The sequence below is a fragment of the Emys orbicularis genome, chromosome 8 (assembly GCF_028017835.1).
Source record: "Emys orbicularis isolate rEmyOrb1 chromosome 8, rEmyOrb1.hap1, whole genome shotgun sequence".
In the NCBI taxonomy this organism is placed as follows: Eukaryota; Metazoa; Chordata; order Testudines; family Emydidae; genus Emys; species Emys orbicularis.
The window spans coordinates 113,897,973-113,917,741 of NC_088690.1; the positions used below are offsets into that span (position 1 = coordinate 113,897,973).

The 19,769-nt window shown below is 46.0% G+C and overlaps 1 protein-coding gene across 1 annotated transcript in view; it reads left to right on the top strand.

Moving 5' to 3' along the window:
* The window catches only part of KDM3B (lysine demethylase 3B), a 120,497-nt gene that overhangs the window by 63,777 nt on the left and 36,951 nt on the right, over positions 1–19,769 (top strand). Inside the window, exons 10-13 of the mRNA XM_065409234.1 lie at positions 4,178–4,392; positions 9,611–9,763; positions 17,192–17,299; positions 17,909–18,036. Of these exons, the coding sequence (XP_065265306.1) occupies positions 4,178–4,392; positions 9,611–9,763; positions 17,192–17,299; positions 17,909–18,036 (604 nt within the window). The remainder of the gene's footprint in view (positions 1–4,177; positions 4,393–9,610; positions 9,764–17,191; positions 17,300–17,908; positions 18,037–19,769) is intronic.

A 19,769-nucleotide genomic window follows, 5' to 3' on the forward strand; every position in this document is an offset into this window, starting at 1 on the left:
TAGGCAGCAGTTCTGCAGAAAAGGACCTAGGGGTCACAGTGGACGAGAAGCTGGATATGAGTCAACAGTGTGCTCTTGTTGCCAAGAAGGCTAACGGCATTTTGGGCTGTATAAGTAGGGGCATTGCCAGCGGATCGAGAGACGTGATCATTCCCCTTTATTCGACATTGTTGAGGCCTCATCTGGAGTACTGTGTCCAGTTTTGGGCCCCACACTACAAGAAGGATATGGGAAAATTGGAAAGAGTCCAGCGGAGGGCAACAAAAATGATTAGGGGGCTGGAGCACATGACTTATGAGGAGAGGCTGAGGGAACTGGGATTCTTTAGTCTGCAGAAGAGAAGAATGAGGGGGGATTTGATAGCTGCTTTCAACTACCTGAAGGGGGGTTCCAAAGAGGATGGAGCTCGGCTGTTCTCAGCGGTGGCAGATGACCGAACAAGGAGTAATGGTCTCAAGTTGCAGTGTGGGAGGTCTAGGTTGGATATTAGGAAACACTATTTCACTAGGAGGGTGGTGAAGCACTGGAATGCGTTACCTAGGGAGGTGGTGGAATCTCCTTCCTTGGAGGTTTTTAAGGCCCGGCTTGACACAGCCCTGGCTGGGATGATTTAGTTGGGAATTGGTCCTACTTTGAGCAGGGGGTTGGACTAGATGACCTCCTGAGGTCCCTTCCAACCCTGATATTCTATGATTCTATGATAAGCAGGAAGGGGTAGCGATCTGAGGGCTTGATGAGTCTCAGCAATCTCTCCGTCACATCGTGAATCCTAGCTCCTGGCAAGCAGCAGACTTCTCGGTTTTCCCGGTCAGGACGGCAGATAGATGACTCAGTCCCCCTGAGGAGGGAGTTCCCGACCACCACTACCCTCCTTTTTCTTCTTCTGGAGGTCACATGCTGCCAAATTTCTTCACCGTCCTTCTGTCCCCGCTGCGCAGCCTGCTCCAATTCTTCAGAATGTTGTGCCCGTAGAAACATATCCTGACGTCTGTCCAGGAAATCTTCATTTTCTCTTATGCAACGCAGGGTTGATACTTGTTTCTCCAGACCTTGAACCTTCTCTTCCAACATGGAGACCAGCTTGCACTTTGTACAGACAAAGTCGCTTCTGTCCTGTGGACGAGAGACAAACATGGCACATCCTGTGCAGGTCACGACAGCTGATCACTCACCATCCATTTTATCTTCCCTCTAAGAGCTTCTTCAGCTGTTGCAACAACTACTCGGAGCCTGCAAGTTGAAAGCCTCAGTGGGCTCTCCCCAGGCGAACTCCCAGTCAAACTCCCTCTGTTAGCCTCTCTGCTGTTCTCCGCTCAGCTGCAGCTGACTGCCATCCACCCCACCCTCCATCCCTGTCCCTCTTCAGGGACCCTTCTCATGAGCAACTCCTTGCCCAGGAGGTGCAATCCCTCCTGTGGATCGGGGCCATGGAGAAGGTTCCTCAAGACTTGAGAGGAAGGGGTTTTACTCCCAATATTTCCTGATCCCAAAGGCCAAGGGGAGCTTTGGCCCATTTTGGACTTGTGGCACCTCAATAGATATCTCAAGAAACTGAGGTTCTGCATGGTCTCCCGGGCCTCCATCATTCCTTCCCTGGATCCAGGGTACTGGTACGCCTCCCTCGATTTAAAGGATGCCTACTTTCACATTTGTGTCTTCCGTGGCCACAGAAGATTTCTCAGGTTTATTGTAAACCAGTGCCACTACCAATTCACTGCTCTCCCATTTGGTCACCTTCCGAGCGCTGGGCCTATTGATAAATGAGCAAAAGTCAACTCTTTGTTCCAGTTCAGAGAACAGTGTTTACTGGGGCAGTGCTCGACTCAACCTAAGCCAGAGCTTTCCTTCCGCAGACCCAATTCCAGACTGTCGGATCTGATATCCAAAGTCATGTTCTCAGTGGGCGACATCCCTCACCTCCTAGGCAGAGGTGTGGCCAGGCAGCTCTGGTTCCCGGCCAATGGGAGCTGCGGAACTGGTGCTCAGGGTGGAGGCAGCGTGCAGAGCTGCTTGGCCATGCCTCCGCCGAGGAGCTGAGGGAGGGGGATGTTCCCACTTCCGGGGAGGTGCGGAGCCAGGTAGGGAGCCTGCCAGCCCCGCCAACACTCTCCACCCCCCCAGCACCAGCAGAAGTCCAGGGCCGTTGACCCCTCCCCCCCCGAGCATCCGTGGCACCCCTGGTCTGCCCCTCCCCCGCGCCCCCCCATTTAGTCAGGGGTATGTAGTACAAGTCATGGACAGGTTACAGGCAGAGAATTTTTGTTTACTGCCTGTGGCTTGTCCATGACTTTCTTTTTACTAAAAATATCCATGACTAAGGCTATGTTTTAGTCATCCTGGATCACAAGCTAAATATGAGCCAACAGTGTAACACTGCTGCAAAAAAAAAAAAAAAAAAAAAAAAAAAAGCAAACATCATTCTGGGATGTATTAGCATGAGTTTTGTAAGCAAGACACGACAAGTAATTTTGCTCTACTACATGCTGATAAGGCCTCAATTGGAGTATTGTGTCCAGTTCTGGGTGCCACATTTCAGGAAAGATGTGGACAAATTAGAGAAAGTCCAGAGAAGAGCAACAAAAATTATTAAATGTGAAGAAAACATGACCTATGAGGGAAGATTGGAAAAAAATGGGTTTGTTTAGTCTGGAGAAGAGAAGACTGAGAGGGGACATGATAACATACATAAAAGTACATAAGTACATAAAAGGTTGTTACAAGAAGGAGAGAGGAAAATTGTTCTCTTTAACGTCTGAGGATAGGAAAAGAAGCAACGGACTTATATTGCAGCAAGGATGGTTTAGGTTGGACATTAGGAAAAACTTCCTATCAGGGTGGTTAAGCACTGGAATAAAAGTGCCTAGGGAAGTTGGTGAATCTCCATCATTAGAGATTTTTAAGAGCAGGTTAGACAAACATCTGTCAGAGATAGTCTAGATGGTACTTATTCCTGCCATGAGTGCAGGGGACTGGACTAGACCTCTCAAGGTTCTTTCCAGTCCTACGATAGAATCACAATCTCTAAGAAAAACAGTTACAGAAGGTTAGTAACCATTTTATTTTGTTTTGTTTTGTTTTTTGTCGGGGGGATGGTTGCGGGAGAGGCAGTGCTCTGTCTCTCCCTTCATTGGTTTTAAAGCTAAATTAGTACTGGGGTGAGAAGTTTGAAATAAGGTCTCCTCTTAGAATAGAGAGTACAGCAGAAGTGCAAGCTTCCTTGATATGTTGTGATGCCCCCACCAGATGTACGTCAACTTTGATCTGGGGGGCTTCCTCTGTGACTGAAGAGTAGTTCTTCCTCTGACAACTGGCATTGGTTTCTGCTGAGACTGGTGGCATGCATGGTGGGTATTTTGCATGTCCAGTATAAGCCAGGCTGAGATTAGTTCTAACATGTCAGCCGTTGAAACAGTTGTCAAGTTACATCAACTTTGTCCCTGGGGACCACGTCTTTAAAGGTATTTAGGCATAGCTGCAGTCAGCGTTGCAATGCTGTAGTCTCATTTTTTTAAAGGGATTTAGGCATTTAGGAGCTGAAATCCTATTGATAATGTCTAAATCCTGTTAGAAAATGATTTAGGCTTCTAAATCAGTTAGGCATTGTAACGCTGAGTGCAGCAACACCTAAATACCTTTAAAAATCTGGGCCTAACATTGTAGGCTGACTTTGAGTTAGTAGAGAGAGGCTCTGTATCCTATTCCCAATTCCCGATTTATTTATTTATTTATTTATTTTCCCCCTGTTCCCCTATAGCATTTTTTCAGAATCTAGGAAATGACTTGTGCTAAGAGTCAGAATGGAGAACAGTGCACAGGACTTTAGATACTGTCACCTACCAGACCAGATAACTCCAGATGACTCTTATCACCATGGTCCCTTGACACTTTTCAGTACTGTTATTTCCCAACCCTGAATCATTTTCCTTATGTAGAGCTCCCCATCACCACTTGCTTGTAAGGGATGGATCCGTTTCCTATTAGCTGTCTACTGCCATTGCCTTCACATAACCTGCTATGCCTTTCCGGATATAGATATGAATTGTACTGGTTGAAGAGTATAGATGTAGAGGAAACCTTTCTTCTCCTTTCTGGGTGCATGGTGTGACGTGGATGGCTGCAGAAGGTAGATAGCAACCATTGTGCTCCTTGTTGACTAGCTTATACTGTTTTGTTTCAGACTGATATTTACTCGGAAAGGTATCCTACGAGTGGAAGGATTCTTAAATCCCCAGCAGAGTGATCCTGATGCCATGAGCCTGTGGATTCCGTCATCTTCCCCTGCAGAGGGTATTGACCTGGAGACCTCTAAATATATCCTGGCCAATGTTGGGGACCAGTTCTGCCAACTTGTTATGTCTGAGAAGGAGGCAATGATGATGGTGGAGCCACACCGTAAGCTGTTGGTTTTACTCCTTTTTGTAATGTCTGTACAGTACAGTGGAATGGGACTGAAGTAGGGCTATCAAGCGATTTAAAAAAAAATAAACGCGATTAAACAATAAAAGAATACAATTTATTTAAATATTTTTGGATGTTTTCTACATTTTCAAATATATTGATTTCAATTACAAAACAGAATACAATGTGTACAGTGCTCACTTCATATTTATTTTTGATTACAAGTATTTGCACTGTAAAAAAACAAATAGTATTTTTCAATTCACCTAATATAAGTACTGTAGTGCAATCTCTTTATCATGAAAGTTGAACTTACAACTGTAGAATTATGTACAAAAAGCTGCATTCAAAAATAAAACAATGTAAAATTTTAGAGCCTGCAAGTCCACTCAGTCATACTTCTTGTTCAGCCAGTCGCTCAGACAAACAAGTTTGTTTACATTTGCAGGAGATAATGACCGCTTCTTGTTTACAATGTCACCTGAAAGTGAGAACAGGCGTTCTCATGGCACTGTTGTTGCCGGCATCACAAGCTATTTACGTGCCAGATGTGCTAAAGATTCATATGTCCCTTCATGCTTCAACCACCATTCCAGGGGACATGCGTTCTGCTGTGACAGGTTCTGCTTGATAACAGTCCAAAGCAGTGAGGACCAATGCATGTTCATTTTCATTATCTGAGTCAGATGCCGCCAGCAGAAGGTTCATTTTCTTTTTTGGTGGTTCAGGTTCTGTAATTTCCACATCGGAGGATTGCTCTTTTAAGACTTCTGAAAGTATGCTCCACACTTCATCCCTTTCAGATTTTGGAAGGCACTTCAGATTCTTAAACCTCGGGTCGAGTGCTGAGCTATCTTTAGAAATTTCACATTGGTACCTTGTTTGCGTTTTGTGAAATCTGCCGTGAAAGTGATCTTAAAACCAAACGTGCTGGGTCACCATCCGAGACTGCTGTAATATGAAATATATGGCAGAATACAGGTAAAACACCAGGGGGCATACAATTCTCCCTCAAGGAGTGCAGTCACGAATTTAATTAATGCATTTTTTTTTTAACAAGCGCAATCAGCATGGAAGCATGTCTTCTGGAATGGTGGCCGAAGCATGAAGGTCCATAAGAATGTTTAGCATATCTGGCACGTAAATACCTTGCAATGCCGGCTACAAAAGTGCCATGCAAATGCCTGTTCTCACTTTCTGGTGACATTGCAAATAAGAAAAAGGCAGCATTATCTCCTGTAAATGTAAACAAACTTGTTTGTCTTAGCGATTGGCTGAAAACGAAGTAGGACTGAGTGGACTTGTAGGCTCTGAAGTTTGACATTGTTTTGTTTTTGGGTGCAATTATGTGTTTAAAAAAAAAAAAAAAAAAAACCCACAACAAAAAAACCCCTACATTTTAAGTTGCACATTCACGACAGAGATTGCACTACAGTAATAGTATTTTTCAATTCCTCATACAATTTCTTTTATCATTTTTACAGTGCAAATTTGTAATAAATATATACTTTTATTTCAATTACAACACAGAATACAATATACATGAAAATGTAGAAAATTACCAATTGAAATTAAATATTTTTGATTATCTATTGTTTTAACAGTGCAATTAAAACCAATTAATCGCGATTAATTTTTTTAAACCTGATTAATTTTTTTTAGTTAATCGCGTGAGTTATCTGCAATTAATTGACAGCCGTAGACTGAAGGAATAAATTTTGATCCTTGTTGTAACACTTCTACTTTCCTTCTTCCAAAGAGGAGGTTGTGTTTCTTCCTCTAGAGTGTGAGAGAAACTGAGACCATCTTCAGGGAGTTCCCTCTTCCGTCAGAGCAGTTTGTCGTGTGAAAGAACAAATACGTTGCCAGAAACTGTTAATTCTATATTAAATAAGGAAATGCAAAAATTATTTTCCTTCATCAACTGCCCTGACCCAAGACCCTGAGAAAATGGAAATGAATGTAATCTACTGTTCACATAGGCAGCTCTACTTTGGGATCGAGTAAGGCTTTGGGCCACTGATCATGGATGCATATACTATTTATTGTGATTTCTTAATGGCTGAACTTCTTGAATCCACTGCTAACTGCCTGTACAACCAAAATTCACTCCTTTGCACCACCCTAACATAGTACAACCCTCATCTCACCCCATCTTGCCTCCTCTAATGCCCCAAGAAAAAGCTGAGCTGATTATGGGTCCAGATGATGATGTCATCAATGTAGCGCAAGTAGAGTAGGGGCATTAGGGGACAAGAGCTGAGGAAGCGTTGTTCTACGTCAGCCATAAAAATGAAGGATGATCCCTCTCTCTCACAGATCTTGGGAGACGGGCCAGTCCTCGCTTACAGACAGCCCCCCAACCTGAAGCAAATACTCACCAGCAATCACATACCACACAACAAAAACACTAACCCAGGAACCTATCATTGCAACAAAGCCCGTTGCCAACTCTGTCACATATCTATTCAAGGGACACCATCATAGGACCTAATCACATCAGCCACACCATCAGAGGCTCGTTCACCTGCACGTCTACCAATGTGATATGTGCCAGCAGTGCCCCTCTGCCATGTACATTGGCCAAACCGGACAGTCTCTACGCAAAAGAATAAATGGACATAAATCAGACGTTAAGAATTATAACATTCAAAAACCAGTCGGAGAACACTTCAACCTCCCTGGTCACTCAGTTACAGACCTAAAAGTCACAATACTCCAACAAAAATAGTCAAAAACAGACTCCAATGAGAAACTGCTGAATTAGAATTAATTTGCAAACTGGACACCATTAATTTAGGCTTGAATAAAGACTGTGAGTGGATGAGTCATTACACAAAGTAAAACTATTTCCCCATGCTAATTTTTTCCCCTACTGTTACTCACACCTTCTGGTCAACTGTTGGAAATGGGCCATCCTGATTATCACTACAAAAGTTTTTTTTCCTCCTGCTGATAATAGCCCACCTTAATTGATTAGTCTCATTATAGCTGGTATGGCAACACCCGTTTTTTCATGTTCTGTGTGTGTGTATGTGTATGTATATATATATGTGTGTGTGTGTGTGTGTGTGTGTGTATATATATATATATATATATATATATATATATATATATATATATATATTTTTTCCACTGCATGCATCCGATGAAGTGGGTTTTAGCCCACAAAAGTTTATACCCAGATAAATTTTAGTCACAATTTGTGCCACAATTTGTGCCACAAGTACTCCTCGTTCTTTTGCTAATACAGACTAACATGGCTACCACTCTGAAACCTAAGGAAGAAAGTGTAACTTTCCTTAACTCAAATGGTTCAAAATTTTCTTCACACTTACAAAATCAGCTTTACCTTTTGGCAGAAACTATAAACAGAGAGCCTTCCTGTTAAAGAAAATATTTCAAGAAATTGAGTTTGTGAAAAAGGGAAACAGTATTTTTGTAATTAAATATATTCTCTGTTTAAGAGTTAGAACCAGTGGGTTTTCTCTTACTTTGTAACTTTCTTACATAATTTTTAGCATGGATGTTGTAAATGTTACCTAGATTTAAATAGTTTGCCTTTTTTTTCAAAATTGGAACAAAGTTATTTGACACACCTACCAACATTTACAAACTGTAATCCTACAGGTTTTAGTTTATATTTACATTAATTCAGATAAATGCTCATGAATTTTGATTCATATTAGCAGTTTTACACCCATGTCCGCCTCATATGCCTATTGTATGTACTCCCCAGATACAGTTCATTCTTTAGTCACCCATCCACTGGTTCCGTATGCGCGCACACCCCCAGACATGCTAATTCTATGGCTTTTCCTCATAGACACCTCTAGTCTGTGGAGAAATCTCCACCAATTGGCTGCCTTTCCCCTACCTGAAAGGGAAGGGCAGCAAATCGGAGATGCTACACATGCTGATAGACAACTTTATCCTTCAACATGTGCAGCAGGTAGAACTCTTGACTTCCAGCCACATAAACAAAAGACTGAAGTACTGGTGAAGTACTCATTTTGTTAATACCTAGCTGACTCTCTCAGATCAACTCCCCACCCTTCTCTGGATCTTCCTGCCTCCGCTTTCACTAGCGACAGTGAAGAGAGTGAAAATACTGCTGCCTCTTGTCCCATGAGAGAAATTGTTGCCTAACCAGTGAGGTCCCAGTCAGTGGATAAGGTTCCTGGAACACCCTCACCCCACCCACCGTTGGCCAGTGCCGTTCCCTCCTTCCCCCCACCCCCACTCCAAAAAACAAACAAACCACCCACTGAAACCTGAAACAAATGTGTTGCTGTCTCGTGGCTCTCCTCCCCTCTCCCACCCCCCAAGTGAAGGCCTGTATCCTCCCATCCTGCTATCTTTAGGGGGTGGCCCCATTGTGCAGCCCCCAGCCCAGAAGAGCACCAGGATCTTCAGGGGAAGGGACATGCCACTTCCCCCACCCAGCAGGGCCTGGCTTGGCTGACAGACTGAGCTATGCTAGATCCTATGATTCTGTGATCTAGCTCTGCCAGCGCAAGAAGCAGCCCCATTCCTGTGGTGATATAGGGGGTTTAACCCATGACATGGGTATGCAGAGGATGGCCATAGGGAAAAGGAGGAAAAGGAGCCAATTGGAGGGAATTTTTCCTACAGATCTGTCAGCATCTGAAAACCCAGGAAGCTGGTAGGTGTAGGATTACTAAATTACTAAAACCCTATGCTTGTCATCTATAGAGGGCTTTAACACTTTATTTACAGATAGTAATTAATATGAGGTTTTCTAGTTTCACAGTAGTTTGTGTAAGTTCTCTTATATCTTTTGCTGAAACTCTCTGAATCGCACAAAATACCCCTGTGCTTCTTACAGCTCTTGGAGGCTTCGTTTTTTCCCCTTTTCCAATGGTAGAAATAAGTGTCACAAGATCAGTACTGCAGATGTCTGTCTGATGTCAAACTGTTCTCTCCCAAACTCCCCTCTCAGGAAGTCTTGTCTCAATGAATGGTTCTAAGATATTTCCAATTTTACTTGGGAGAAATGGAATTAAAGCACTGTATTTGAAGCTTTTGCTGCCCACAGATCTCCTTCAGTACTCCCAAATAGCTTTTTCATTGAGACCTACTCTAGTGAAGACTGTCCTGTGCTTGAAGATAGCATGTGGGGCTACGCACTGGGCTGTACAATCCATTATCCAAGCGTTCATTCCTGCAATGTTCCTCCTTTTCTTTGTAGAGAAAGTAGCCTGGAAGCGAGCTGTCCGTGGTGTGAGGGAGATGTGCGATGTATGTGAGACAACCCTCTTCAATATTCACTGGGTTTGTCGCAAATGTGGTTTTGGAGTCTGTCTGGACTGTTACCGGCTGAGGAAGAACCGTCCACGTAGCGGTGAGTACCAGATTTGTCCATACCCCTTTTAACTGGCTAGTTTCCAGGTAAAAAACTCCTGAGAACTAGCTGGGGTTTTTAAGGGTGAGTTAGGGAGTACTGGTGTGAGAGGTTGGAGGGGTTTGGCAGAGTGGAGGTTTTTTCTTTTCTGTTCTGTACTCCCCTGCTGCCATCCTATCTTCCCTGTTCTTCGAGTGCTTGTTCATGTTGATTCCAAGTAGGTGTGCATGCACTGCGTGCACAGTCGTTGAAAGGTTTTTCCCCTAGTGATACCTGTCTGGTTGGGTGTGGAGACCCCTGGAATCGAGCCTTCATGGTGGTGTATATAGGTCCTTGCCGACCCACCGCCTCTTCAGTTCCTTCTTACTGCCATTGACAGTCGTAAGAGCTGCATGTCTCTCTTGCCTTGGCCAGTATGTTCCCTAGTGATCGGACTTTTGATTATCCTGTAAATAGTTCATTAGTTAGTGTTAGTCTTAGTAGTTAGTTAAATAGAAGTGGGGGGCATGCCTCGATCCCAAGGGTTTAAGCTGTGCGGTACCTGCCACAGCCATGCCACTACTGCTGCCCTAAGTGTCTGGGGGAGGCACATCAGACCAGATCACTGCAAGATCTCCAAAGGGTTCCGCCCGAGAACAAAGAAGGAAAGGTACTTCAGGCTCAAACAACTCCTTATGGAGGCAGCCCTCCATCCCCAGCTGGCTCCGGGCCAGCAGGACTCTGCACCGAGCACCTCTGTGTGGAGCACTCCGGCATCCGTTAGAGAAACAGCACCAAGGAAGGACTCTAGGCATAGAGACCCTCAGCACCATCAGTCCCCAGCCCCAAAGCCTGCGGAGGCAACACAGCACCACTCTTGCTCACCGGTGCCGCATAAGTGGCACAAGAAGACGGATAGAGGGCGCTCGCCCACGGTGAGAGCAGCTGGGTCTAACAGTGCCACTGGTGTGCGTCCCGTGCAGGGGCATCTGCCGCCGGTCTCACAGGAGTCAGCACTATTGACATCGGGCCTGCAAAGGGGTCCGGCGAGTCGAATGCTGTTGGATTCTCCTGCTAGAGTGTGCTCCCTTCCACCCCGGACACATTTGAGGCGGCCAGGGGCTTGATTGCCATGACGGCTCCGCAGTCCCCCACCAGCCAAGACAGACCCGGCGCCATCTAGTGGCAAGCCTGCAATGATGAGGCACCACTCGCCTTCTCCGCTTGGCACTGCCGTGGTCTACATGCTCAGGTTCCTCATCTTTGGATTCGGAGGCAGATTCCTACTATTCTAGGTGCAGTCGTCACTGATCAGAGCGGTTCCGCTACAGGCAGGAGGTGGGGATGGTGCCGTGGCAGGGGCCTACGCAATGGCTTTTCTGGACCCCATGGTCATACCACCAGGCCCAGGGCACTTTACTCCAGGGACTGTAATTTCAGAAGGACACACCCCTTTACCACCTTGGCACCCCCCCCCCCCCCCCGCCTCAAGGCACCGAGACAGCTTCTTTCCACGGTGCAGAGCCCTGTCCGGTCCTGGCTCCACCACTGGCACCAAGGTCACTGTCAGCGCTGAACAGCACGGCACCAAGCAGAACGCGTCCAGAGGGACAGGAGGGCCTGGTACCGCCTAGGACTTTGTCATTGTCCTCGCCGGATCAGGCGATGGCGGAGTCTTCATCCACTGGGCCACCCCCCCGTTGATAATAGACCATACCAGGAACTGTTGCGCAGGGTTGACCATAATATGGGGCTACAGGCTGAGGAGGTGGTCGAGTCTGAGGACCCCATGGTGGACACATTAACCCCTGAAGAGCCATCCAGAGTGGCATTGCCACTCATTAAAAGGATTCAAGCCACTACAAATACTTTGTGGCAGACTCCTGCCTCATTCCCCTTACAGCTGAGGGGGTGGAGAGGAAGTGATGCCGATGACCCCTTTGCACCATTCGTTGGCTGCCGCATCAGAGCAACAGCTGATGGCACCGGCAACATGGGGCTCGGTGCGCGAAGTGTACTTGGAGGTCAGGGTAGAAGAGCGAGTGCCCACCCCAAAACCCCCTTCCCTGTGGAGGATGGTGCCCCGGGGCCTTGCCCAGTGGTCCAGTCCTCATCCTCATCCCTGGACGAGGTGGTGGTGGGGCCCTCTAGTGCCAGCCTCAAAGAGCACCAGGCCCTGCTGCGATGGGTGGCTGAGAAGTGATGGGCCTGGAGGTGGAGGAGATGGCTGAACAGGCGCTCTCGGCATCTACTCCTGCCCATGATGCATGATGGGGGTCTTAAAGGCCCTCTGGCAAACCCCATCGTCCATGCCTCCCACCTCCCAGCCAAAGGGTTCAAGTACTTGTAAACTCCAGGCTCACTGGTCCTCTCTGCGGCCAAAGAGAAGGACAAACGGGCACCCTAGTTCGACCCCCAAAAATAAAGAGGCCAAGAGACTGGACCTTTTGGGGAGGAAGATTTATTCCACTGCCAGCCTTCAGTTCTGGGTGGCAAACCACAAGGCTCTTTTGGGCAGATGCAACTTGGGACTCCCATAAGTTCAAGGAGTCCCTACCCCAGGACTTGGCCCAGGAGTTTGGTACCCTAGTGGAGGAGGGTACTGCAGCAGCAAAATGCTCCCTCCAAATGGCGTGGGACGTGTCCGACTTGCTTGCTAGGGTGGTTGCATTGGCAGTGGTCATGAGGTGCAGCTCCTGGCTTCAGACTGCTGGCCTGTCGCAGGAAATGCCGGCCTCAATTCAAGATCTTCCATTTGATGAGAATGGTCTCTTTGTGGAGCAGAGTGATGCAAGGCTGCATGGCCTAAAGGACACTCTGGCCACCCTTCGCTCCCTGGGTCTGCATACGCCACTATCAGTGAGGAAGCAGTTCCGGCCGCTGCCAAGGCCTTGGCAGCCTGGACAGGGGTCTGCAAGGAGAAGGGATAGAGACACAAGCTTTAGTCATCGTCACCCTTCCTCCTCCCACTCCCCCGTGCACCCCAGCCCGGCAAAGCATCTTGGGGCCAGAAGCGCTCATTTTGAAGGTGCGCTCAAGGTGCGTTCCAGTCAGCTCCCCAGATCTGCCTTGTTCTTTCCTCAGCGTCTTCGTCCCTACCATTCAATCTGGTTGTGGGTCACCTCGGACCACAGGGTGCTAGGGGGACTTGAATCTCGTGCTGTCGCAGCTCGTGGGGGCCCCCCTTTGGGCCTCTGGCTTCCTGCTCTCCTCTTCTTCTTTCCTGGAAGGTTTCGTTCCTGGTTGCGATAACGTCTGCACACAGGGTGTCTGAGATCAGGGCACTTACTTCAGAACCACCCTGTATGGTATTCTACAAGGATAAGGTGCAGTTGCAGCTGCACCCAGCATTCCTGCCCAAGGTAGTTTCCCAGTTTCATACCGGCCACGACATATACTTACTTGTCTTCTTCCCGAAGCCTCATAAATCAGAATAGGAACGCAGGTTACATGCCCTGGACGTCAGGAGGGTGCTGGCCATCTACATTGACAGGACAAAGCTGTTTCGCAAGTCAACGCAGCTGTTCGTTGCAGTGGCAGACAGGATGAAAGGCTGCCCAGTGTCTGCTCAGAGGATTTCATCCTGGATCACTGCCTGCATCCGCTACTGCTATGAGCTGGCGAAAGTGCCTCTGCCGGCAGTCGTAACAGCACAGATCATCTAATTTGACCTTCGTATATCACAGGCCACCAACCCCACCCAGGACCTGCACACTAAACCTAACAACCAAAATATCTTCGCCTACAGGAGACTAAACTATTATGTGCCAAAAGCAGAGAATAGGAGGATCCAAGCTGCACAGTGCCTGAGGCCCCTGCAGAGTCAGGAAATTAATTGAGTTATACTCAGATAATCCTGTCAAGTGACCCACATGCTGCAGAGGAAGGTGAAAACCTCCCAAGGTCACTACCAATCATTACCAAGGGGAAAATGCCTTCATGACCCCACATATGGCAAACAATTAGATCCTGAACATGTGACTGTGAGAATGTTTGGTGCCACGTCAAAAGTCCCATCTCCAGCTGAGGCCATCTCTGGTGCATCAGAGGAAGGAGACAAAAAAAACCAACAGGATACATTGTGTGTGTGTGGGGGGGGAACCTTTCCTGACCTGACCCCTGCAGGTGACTGGCTGCCGCATGAGATTTAGGGACATAAGAGGGAAGGGACCTCAAAGACTTCTAAGCCCTGCTTTCCCCTCCCCCGCCCCCATCACAAGGAACCCCATCATACAATCCCACTCACAAATTTGTCCAGCTCTCTCTTAAAACTAAGTAAGTTGTTCCCTCCCCCATCAACTTCTATTGGGAGGTTGTTCCAGAACCTCACTCTTCTGATGGTTAAAAACCTCCTTTTAATTTCCAGGCTGAATTTTTTCATGGACAGTTTATACTCCTTTGTTCTTGTGCCAACATTGTTCTTAAGCTTAAATAACTCTTCACCCTCCCTGGTGTTTATCCCCTTCCCACCCCCAATATATTTATAGAGAACAATTGTATTCCTTCTCACTCTCTTTTTGTTAGGCTGAACAAGCCAATCTCTTCCTGTCTCCTCATAGGAAATAAGATGGTCAGAGGAATGGAGGGCCTACTGGCTCTTCTCTAAAACAAGGGGGCATTGAAATTTAAAGGCAGCAAGTTTAAAATGGATACAAGGAAATATTTTTTTTTATATAAAACAAAATTAGCCTGTGAAACTGATTGCCACAAGTCCACGAGGCAAAGAGGTTTAGCATAGGGGAGGGCAAACTACGGCCCGTAGGCCGGATGCAGCCTGTCAGGGATTTCAGTATGGCCCGCGGGATTGCCAGCCCCCTGGCAAGCGGGCCTAAGGCAGGATCCCTGCCTGCCCTGGCCCTGCGCTGCTCCCAGAAGTGGGCAGCACCACATCCCTGCGGCCCACGGGGGCGGGGGTGCAAAGGGCTCAGTGCGCTGCCCTCACCTGCAGACATCGCCCCCCCACAGCTCCCATTGGCTGGGAACGGGGAACCGTGGCCAATGGGAGCTTCAGGGGCGGTACCCACAGGTGAGGGAAATGCACGACAGAGCTGCTTGCCCCACCCCACCCCCAGGAGCCACTGCCAGACATGCTTGCCGCTTACGGGAGTGGTGCAGGGCCAGGGCAGGCAGAGAGCCTGCCTTAGCCCCGCTGCGCACCATTGCCACCCCGGAGCTGCTCGAGGTAAGTGGGGCTGGGCCGGAGCCTGCACCCCGAACTCCTCCTGCCCCCAAGCCCCCTGCCCTGAGCCCCCAACCCCTTGCCTTGAGCCCCCTGCTGCACCCCTCCTGCACTCCAACCCCCTGTCCTGAACCCCTTCCTGCATACCGCACCCCCTCTCACACTCCACACTCCCTCCCACACCCCAACCCCCTGCCCCAGTCCTACATTCATGGCCCTGCATACAATTTCCCAACCCAGATGTGGCCGTCGGGCCAAAAAGTTTTCCTACCCCTGGTTTAGCAGATTAAAATAAATAAAAATCAAGAGTTTTGGAAGCAATATAAACCCTGAAGCTTTAGAATATAAATAAACCTGTAACAGTGAGGGGGTTAGCAAGAAACTACCTATGGGCAGATTATTCCATAGCTGTCTTCTACAGGGTTTTTTGCACCTTTTCCTGAAGAATCTGAACTGACCATCTTTGGAGAGAGGATATTGGACTAGATGGACCACTGATCCATTCCAGTATAGCAATTTCTGTTTCTAATAATTAGTTTTGCATTGTGGCGGAGGTTTTTTTTCTTTCCCCCCTGAAGTCAAAGGATGGTGACATCCTATTTTATTCCTGGGCATGTAAGAAGTGCCCATTCTCTGTGTGAAGAGAGTAAAATATTTCAGTGCTCACCAGGGGCAGACAATCAGATTTTGTGCGTGGCTGCTCCAAGGTATGATTTGCTTAGTGTAACCTTCATTGAATAAGCATTCTTCTCACACTTAATAAAAAAGCATAAATAATTAAAATTTGGTGTGTGTGTGTGTGTGTGTGTGTGTGTATAATATATATATATATATTTATTTATTTATAAATCATTTGTATTGGAGTAGTGTCTAAAGGCTTCAGTTGGGAACAGGTCTCTATTGTGGTAGGTGCTATACAAACAGACTAGACATGTTATCCGTGTCCAAAAGATCTTGCAATTAAATTTAAGATGTGATGAAATGAGTGGAGTATGAAATGGGAGATAGAGGAGTGGGGTAACTATAAATTCCTGCTGTTAAATAGGCTGATATGGTAGGCACAACTTGATGGTTCAAAATGAGGCTTTTAAAATAAAACTTCTTGTCTCTCAGACTGCCTTTCAACCCAGTCATGGTTAGTTGGCTGGCATCTGGTAGGTATCATGGCAGTAGATTTTGAGAGATTTGAAGATGGAAGGGTAGCTGCTTTGTAAATTAGTTCAAAGAAGGTATTCTATGTGTAAGGCACAGCAGGGAAGAAGTAGACAAATGGATGGGCAAGGCTGGCAATCTTTGACTGGAGGAATGGGAGTGTGACAAATTAAGCAGCAAGGGATAGAATATGAAGAGCTTTAAAGATTAGAATAAGAAGCTGGAACCTATCTAAAGGGGGGTGCTGTGCTCAGAGCAACATGATTTAGCAGCTTTGTTTTTGTATGAATTGGAGTGGGCAAAGTGGGAGCCAGGAAGTTGATGTGGGTTCTGTACTGATTGACTTTTACTGCAGATCCCTGGGTTACCATTTCACAAAACTTTGTGCTCACCAAAACTGGGAGGTGGTTAATCCATTGTTCTTTGCAGCCCTGAGATTAAACTGAAGCAACAAATAGTCACATAGAGTTTGTCTTCACTGCATTGTTAGCTCAAGGGATAACTTAGCTTTGCCACTAACCAGACTGCTGTCCACATGCAGAAATACCTAGCTTAAATAGTGCTTTGAACTCAAACCAGCTGGTTCCTGTAGTGCAGAGGAAGCAAATTACAGCTAGTAATGCTGTGGGGATTCAGCAGTTTGAGTTACAACAGCTCATCAGCTGCTAATCAAATCACTCTCTGCAACGTGAGTGTTTTGTAGTGTGGTTGCTCAATCAGGATATGCAAGCTGGGCTAGCTGGAGTGGAGTAACAAGTATATTCAAGTCTTGTGTTACAGCAGCACAGCTACAGCGCTGTGGCAATGCTCTTGTAGTGCTGTAGTGCAGATGCTTTCTACAGTTACGGAAGGAGTTTTTCTGTCACTGTGGTAGCTAGGTTGATGGAAGCATTCTTTTGTCAACCTAGGTGTGCCTACACCATAGGTTAGGTTAGCATAACCATGCCAAATGCACCCCCTGAGCAATGTAGTTATGTCTATCTAAATTTTAAGTATAAATCAGGCCTAACTTGAGCTAACTGTTGCAGTGAAGAAATACATACAGAAACAGCTTGCTGCACTGCAAAGCTTCAGTGACTTTTGTAGAGTAGTAAATGATCTGGTTCTGTCCGTTTCAGAGACAGAGGAGATTGGTGATGAGGAGGTTTTCTCATGGTTGAAGTGTGCAAAGGGGCAGTCCCATGAACCAGAGAATCTTATGCCAACACAGATCATCCCTGGAACAGGTAATACTTGAACAGCTTCCTTCTGGTTTCCAGATATCTTCTTCCCTATTTTGGGAGGCAGGAGAGGAGGCGGTGTGATAGTTTTGTTTTCTAGTTGTCTCCTTATTTGGGAGGGATCAGGGAGGCGGTAATATGGGGGGGGGGGGGGAGGAAGACATTCTCTTGGAGGAAGGTAGGGAGAAAAAGATAAAAATAGTGCAGATAAGAATGAGTTGTTAATACAAGGTGATAAAACATTTCCAATATGCTGCTCCTAAGATTTGCAGATACGAAGCACATGACTCTTGTTTTAATTTTCAGAAGTCTTTTCAAAAGATATGAACCAAATGCAGTTTAATTTGTGAGGACGGTACTAGTGCTCTTGTCCTCTGAAGGAAAATATAAGTATTCAGTGTTATAATGATATCTCTGACTGGATTCTGAAAGGCAGTCGTATGTGCACATACTTATGCAGCACTATCAGATTAACACGTGTATCTTGATCATGAAGCCTTAAAATTTAGGATTCTTGTTGTGACTAGGGGGAAAAACTGGTCCTGAAGTTCAGTCAAGGCCTCACTTTATAGTTTTTATGGACATATGTACTAAAACTTGTAACTTTCTTCCTAGCTCTTTACAATATAGGAGACATGGTACATGCAGCCAGAGGCAAATGGGGAATTAAAGCTAACTGTCCATGTATTAACCGGCAAAACAAATCTGTGTTGAGACCTGCTGTCACAAATGGGATGTCACAGGTACGTGAGCTGGAAATCCGTGGATAGAATTCTTGTTCTTGACCTTTGTGGACACTGGATATTGCATTCATAGATTTTAAGGCCAAAAGGGGCCATTAGATCATTTAGTCTGACCTCTGTATAACCTGGGGCTTAGAATCTCAGTGGTTTCTGCTGGATGTCTTGACTCAATCAGGATTATCGCAGAGCATCGCTACTGCTGGCACCCAGAAACTTGTTGAGGTGAGGAGCATGTCGTGCCCAATCTTTGCTAGCTGGATGTCTGTGCTAGGCTTGTTTTTTCTTCTGTAGAAGTTATGGTAAAAGACTTATGGTATCTCTGCCGAAACCTTGAAGGAAAAGTACAATGGGGAATATGCCGTAATGCATTTCCTTTATTTCTCATGGCTTTCTGAAATATTATGCTGATTTGACATATGCATAGATTTTGCTGTCTCTTTGATAAAATTAGCAGGATAATGATGATGATGATGGGGGACTTCAAAATAGCACAGCAGGACAAAATTTTGAGAAACAATTCTTGACACTTGAAATGATTGACTGCTTCTTGGAATAGATAGTTCTTGAAGACACTATTCTCTACTTAATTCTAAGTAACACAAATGAGTTAATTCAAGAAGGAGTAGTAGCTTGAGCCACTAAGTGATAGTGACCACATTATAATTAGGTAGCTTCAGCATCCTAGGGGGAGAAAGGGTATCAAAAAATGACACTAAATTTTAAGAAGGGAGACTTCAATAAAATGAGAAGGCTAATCAAAAAGACTGTTTTTTACTTCCTTTACTTTTAACTTTAGAGGTGGCATAGATGCTACTTACAAAAACAATACGTCTCAAAAGGCACGTGTACTGATGAACAAAAAGGAAATGAAGAAGCCAAGGGATAAACCATTATGGCTAAATGGTACATTAGAGAGGCTATTTGAGCCAACCAAATCCTTCCACATTTGAAAATCTGACCTTAGTGAAATCATTAAACATGAGCATAAAGTACATCATGGAAATGTGAGAGGCGTATTAGAAGTGCCAAACAGTATGAGGATATTGCTGAGAAGCTAAATGATTTCTTTGCGTCAGTCTTCTTTGCAGTGCATATTAGAGATATTTGCTTCAAACCTGCTCTTTTCTGGCAATAAAGGTGAGGTACTATCAGAGACAGAAGTGTCAGAAGAAAAGATGCTGGGACAAACTGATGATTTAAAATAAATCACTAGGCCACCTAGCAAAAATATGTAATCTCTCATTAAAAACAGCTACAGTCCTAGAGGATTGGAGGGTGGCAAATACGTTGTACCTATATTTAAGAAAAATGTCTGAGAGCAGCCTGGGGAATTGCAGACTAGTACGTGTTATATCTGTACTTCGCAAATTGATTGAAACAATAATTAAAAATAGAATAGTATAATATTTTATTGGTTATGATTAAGGCTATGTTTTAGTCACGGGTATTTTTAGTAAACATCATGGACAGGCCACGGGCAGTAAACAAAAATTCACAGCCCGTGACCTGTCCATGACTTGCACTATATACCCCGGACTAAATATTAGGGAGTGGCCCGGGGGTGTCACGGGTGCTTGGGGGGAGCGGGGCGGCAATGCACAGCCCGGGACCTCTGCTGGTGCTGGTGGGGGGGATGGGGATAGTTGACAGGTCTGGCAGGCTCCCTACCTGGCTCCACATCTCCCCGGAAGCGGCAACATCCCCCTCCCTCAGCTCCTAGGCAGAGGCGTGGC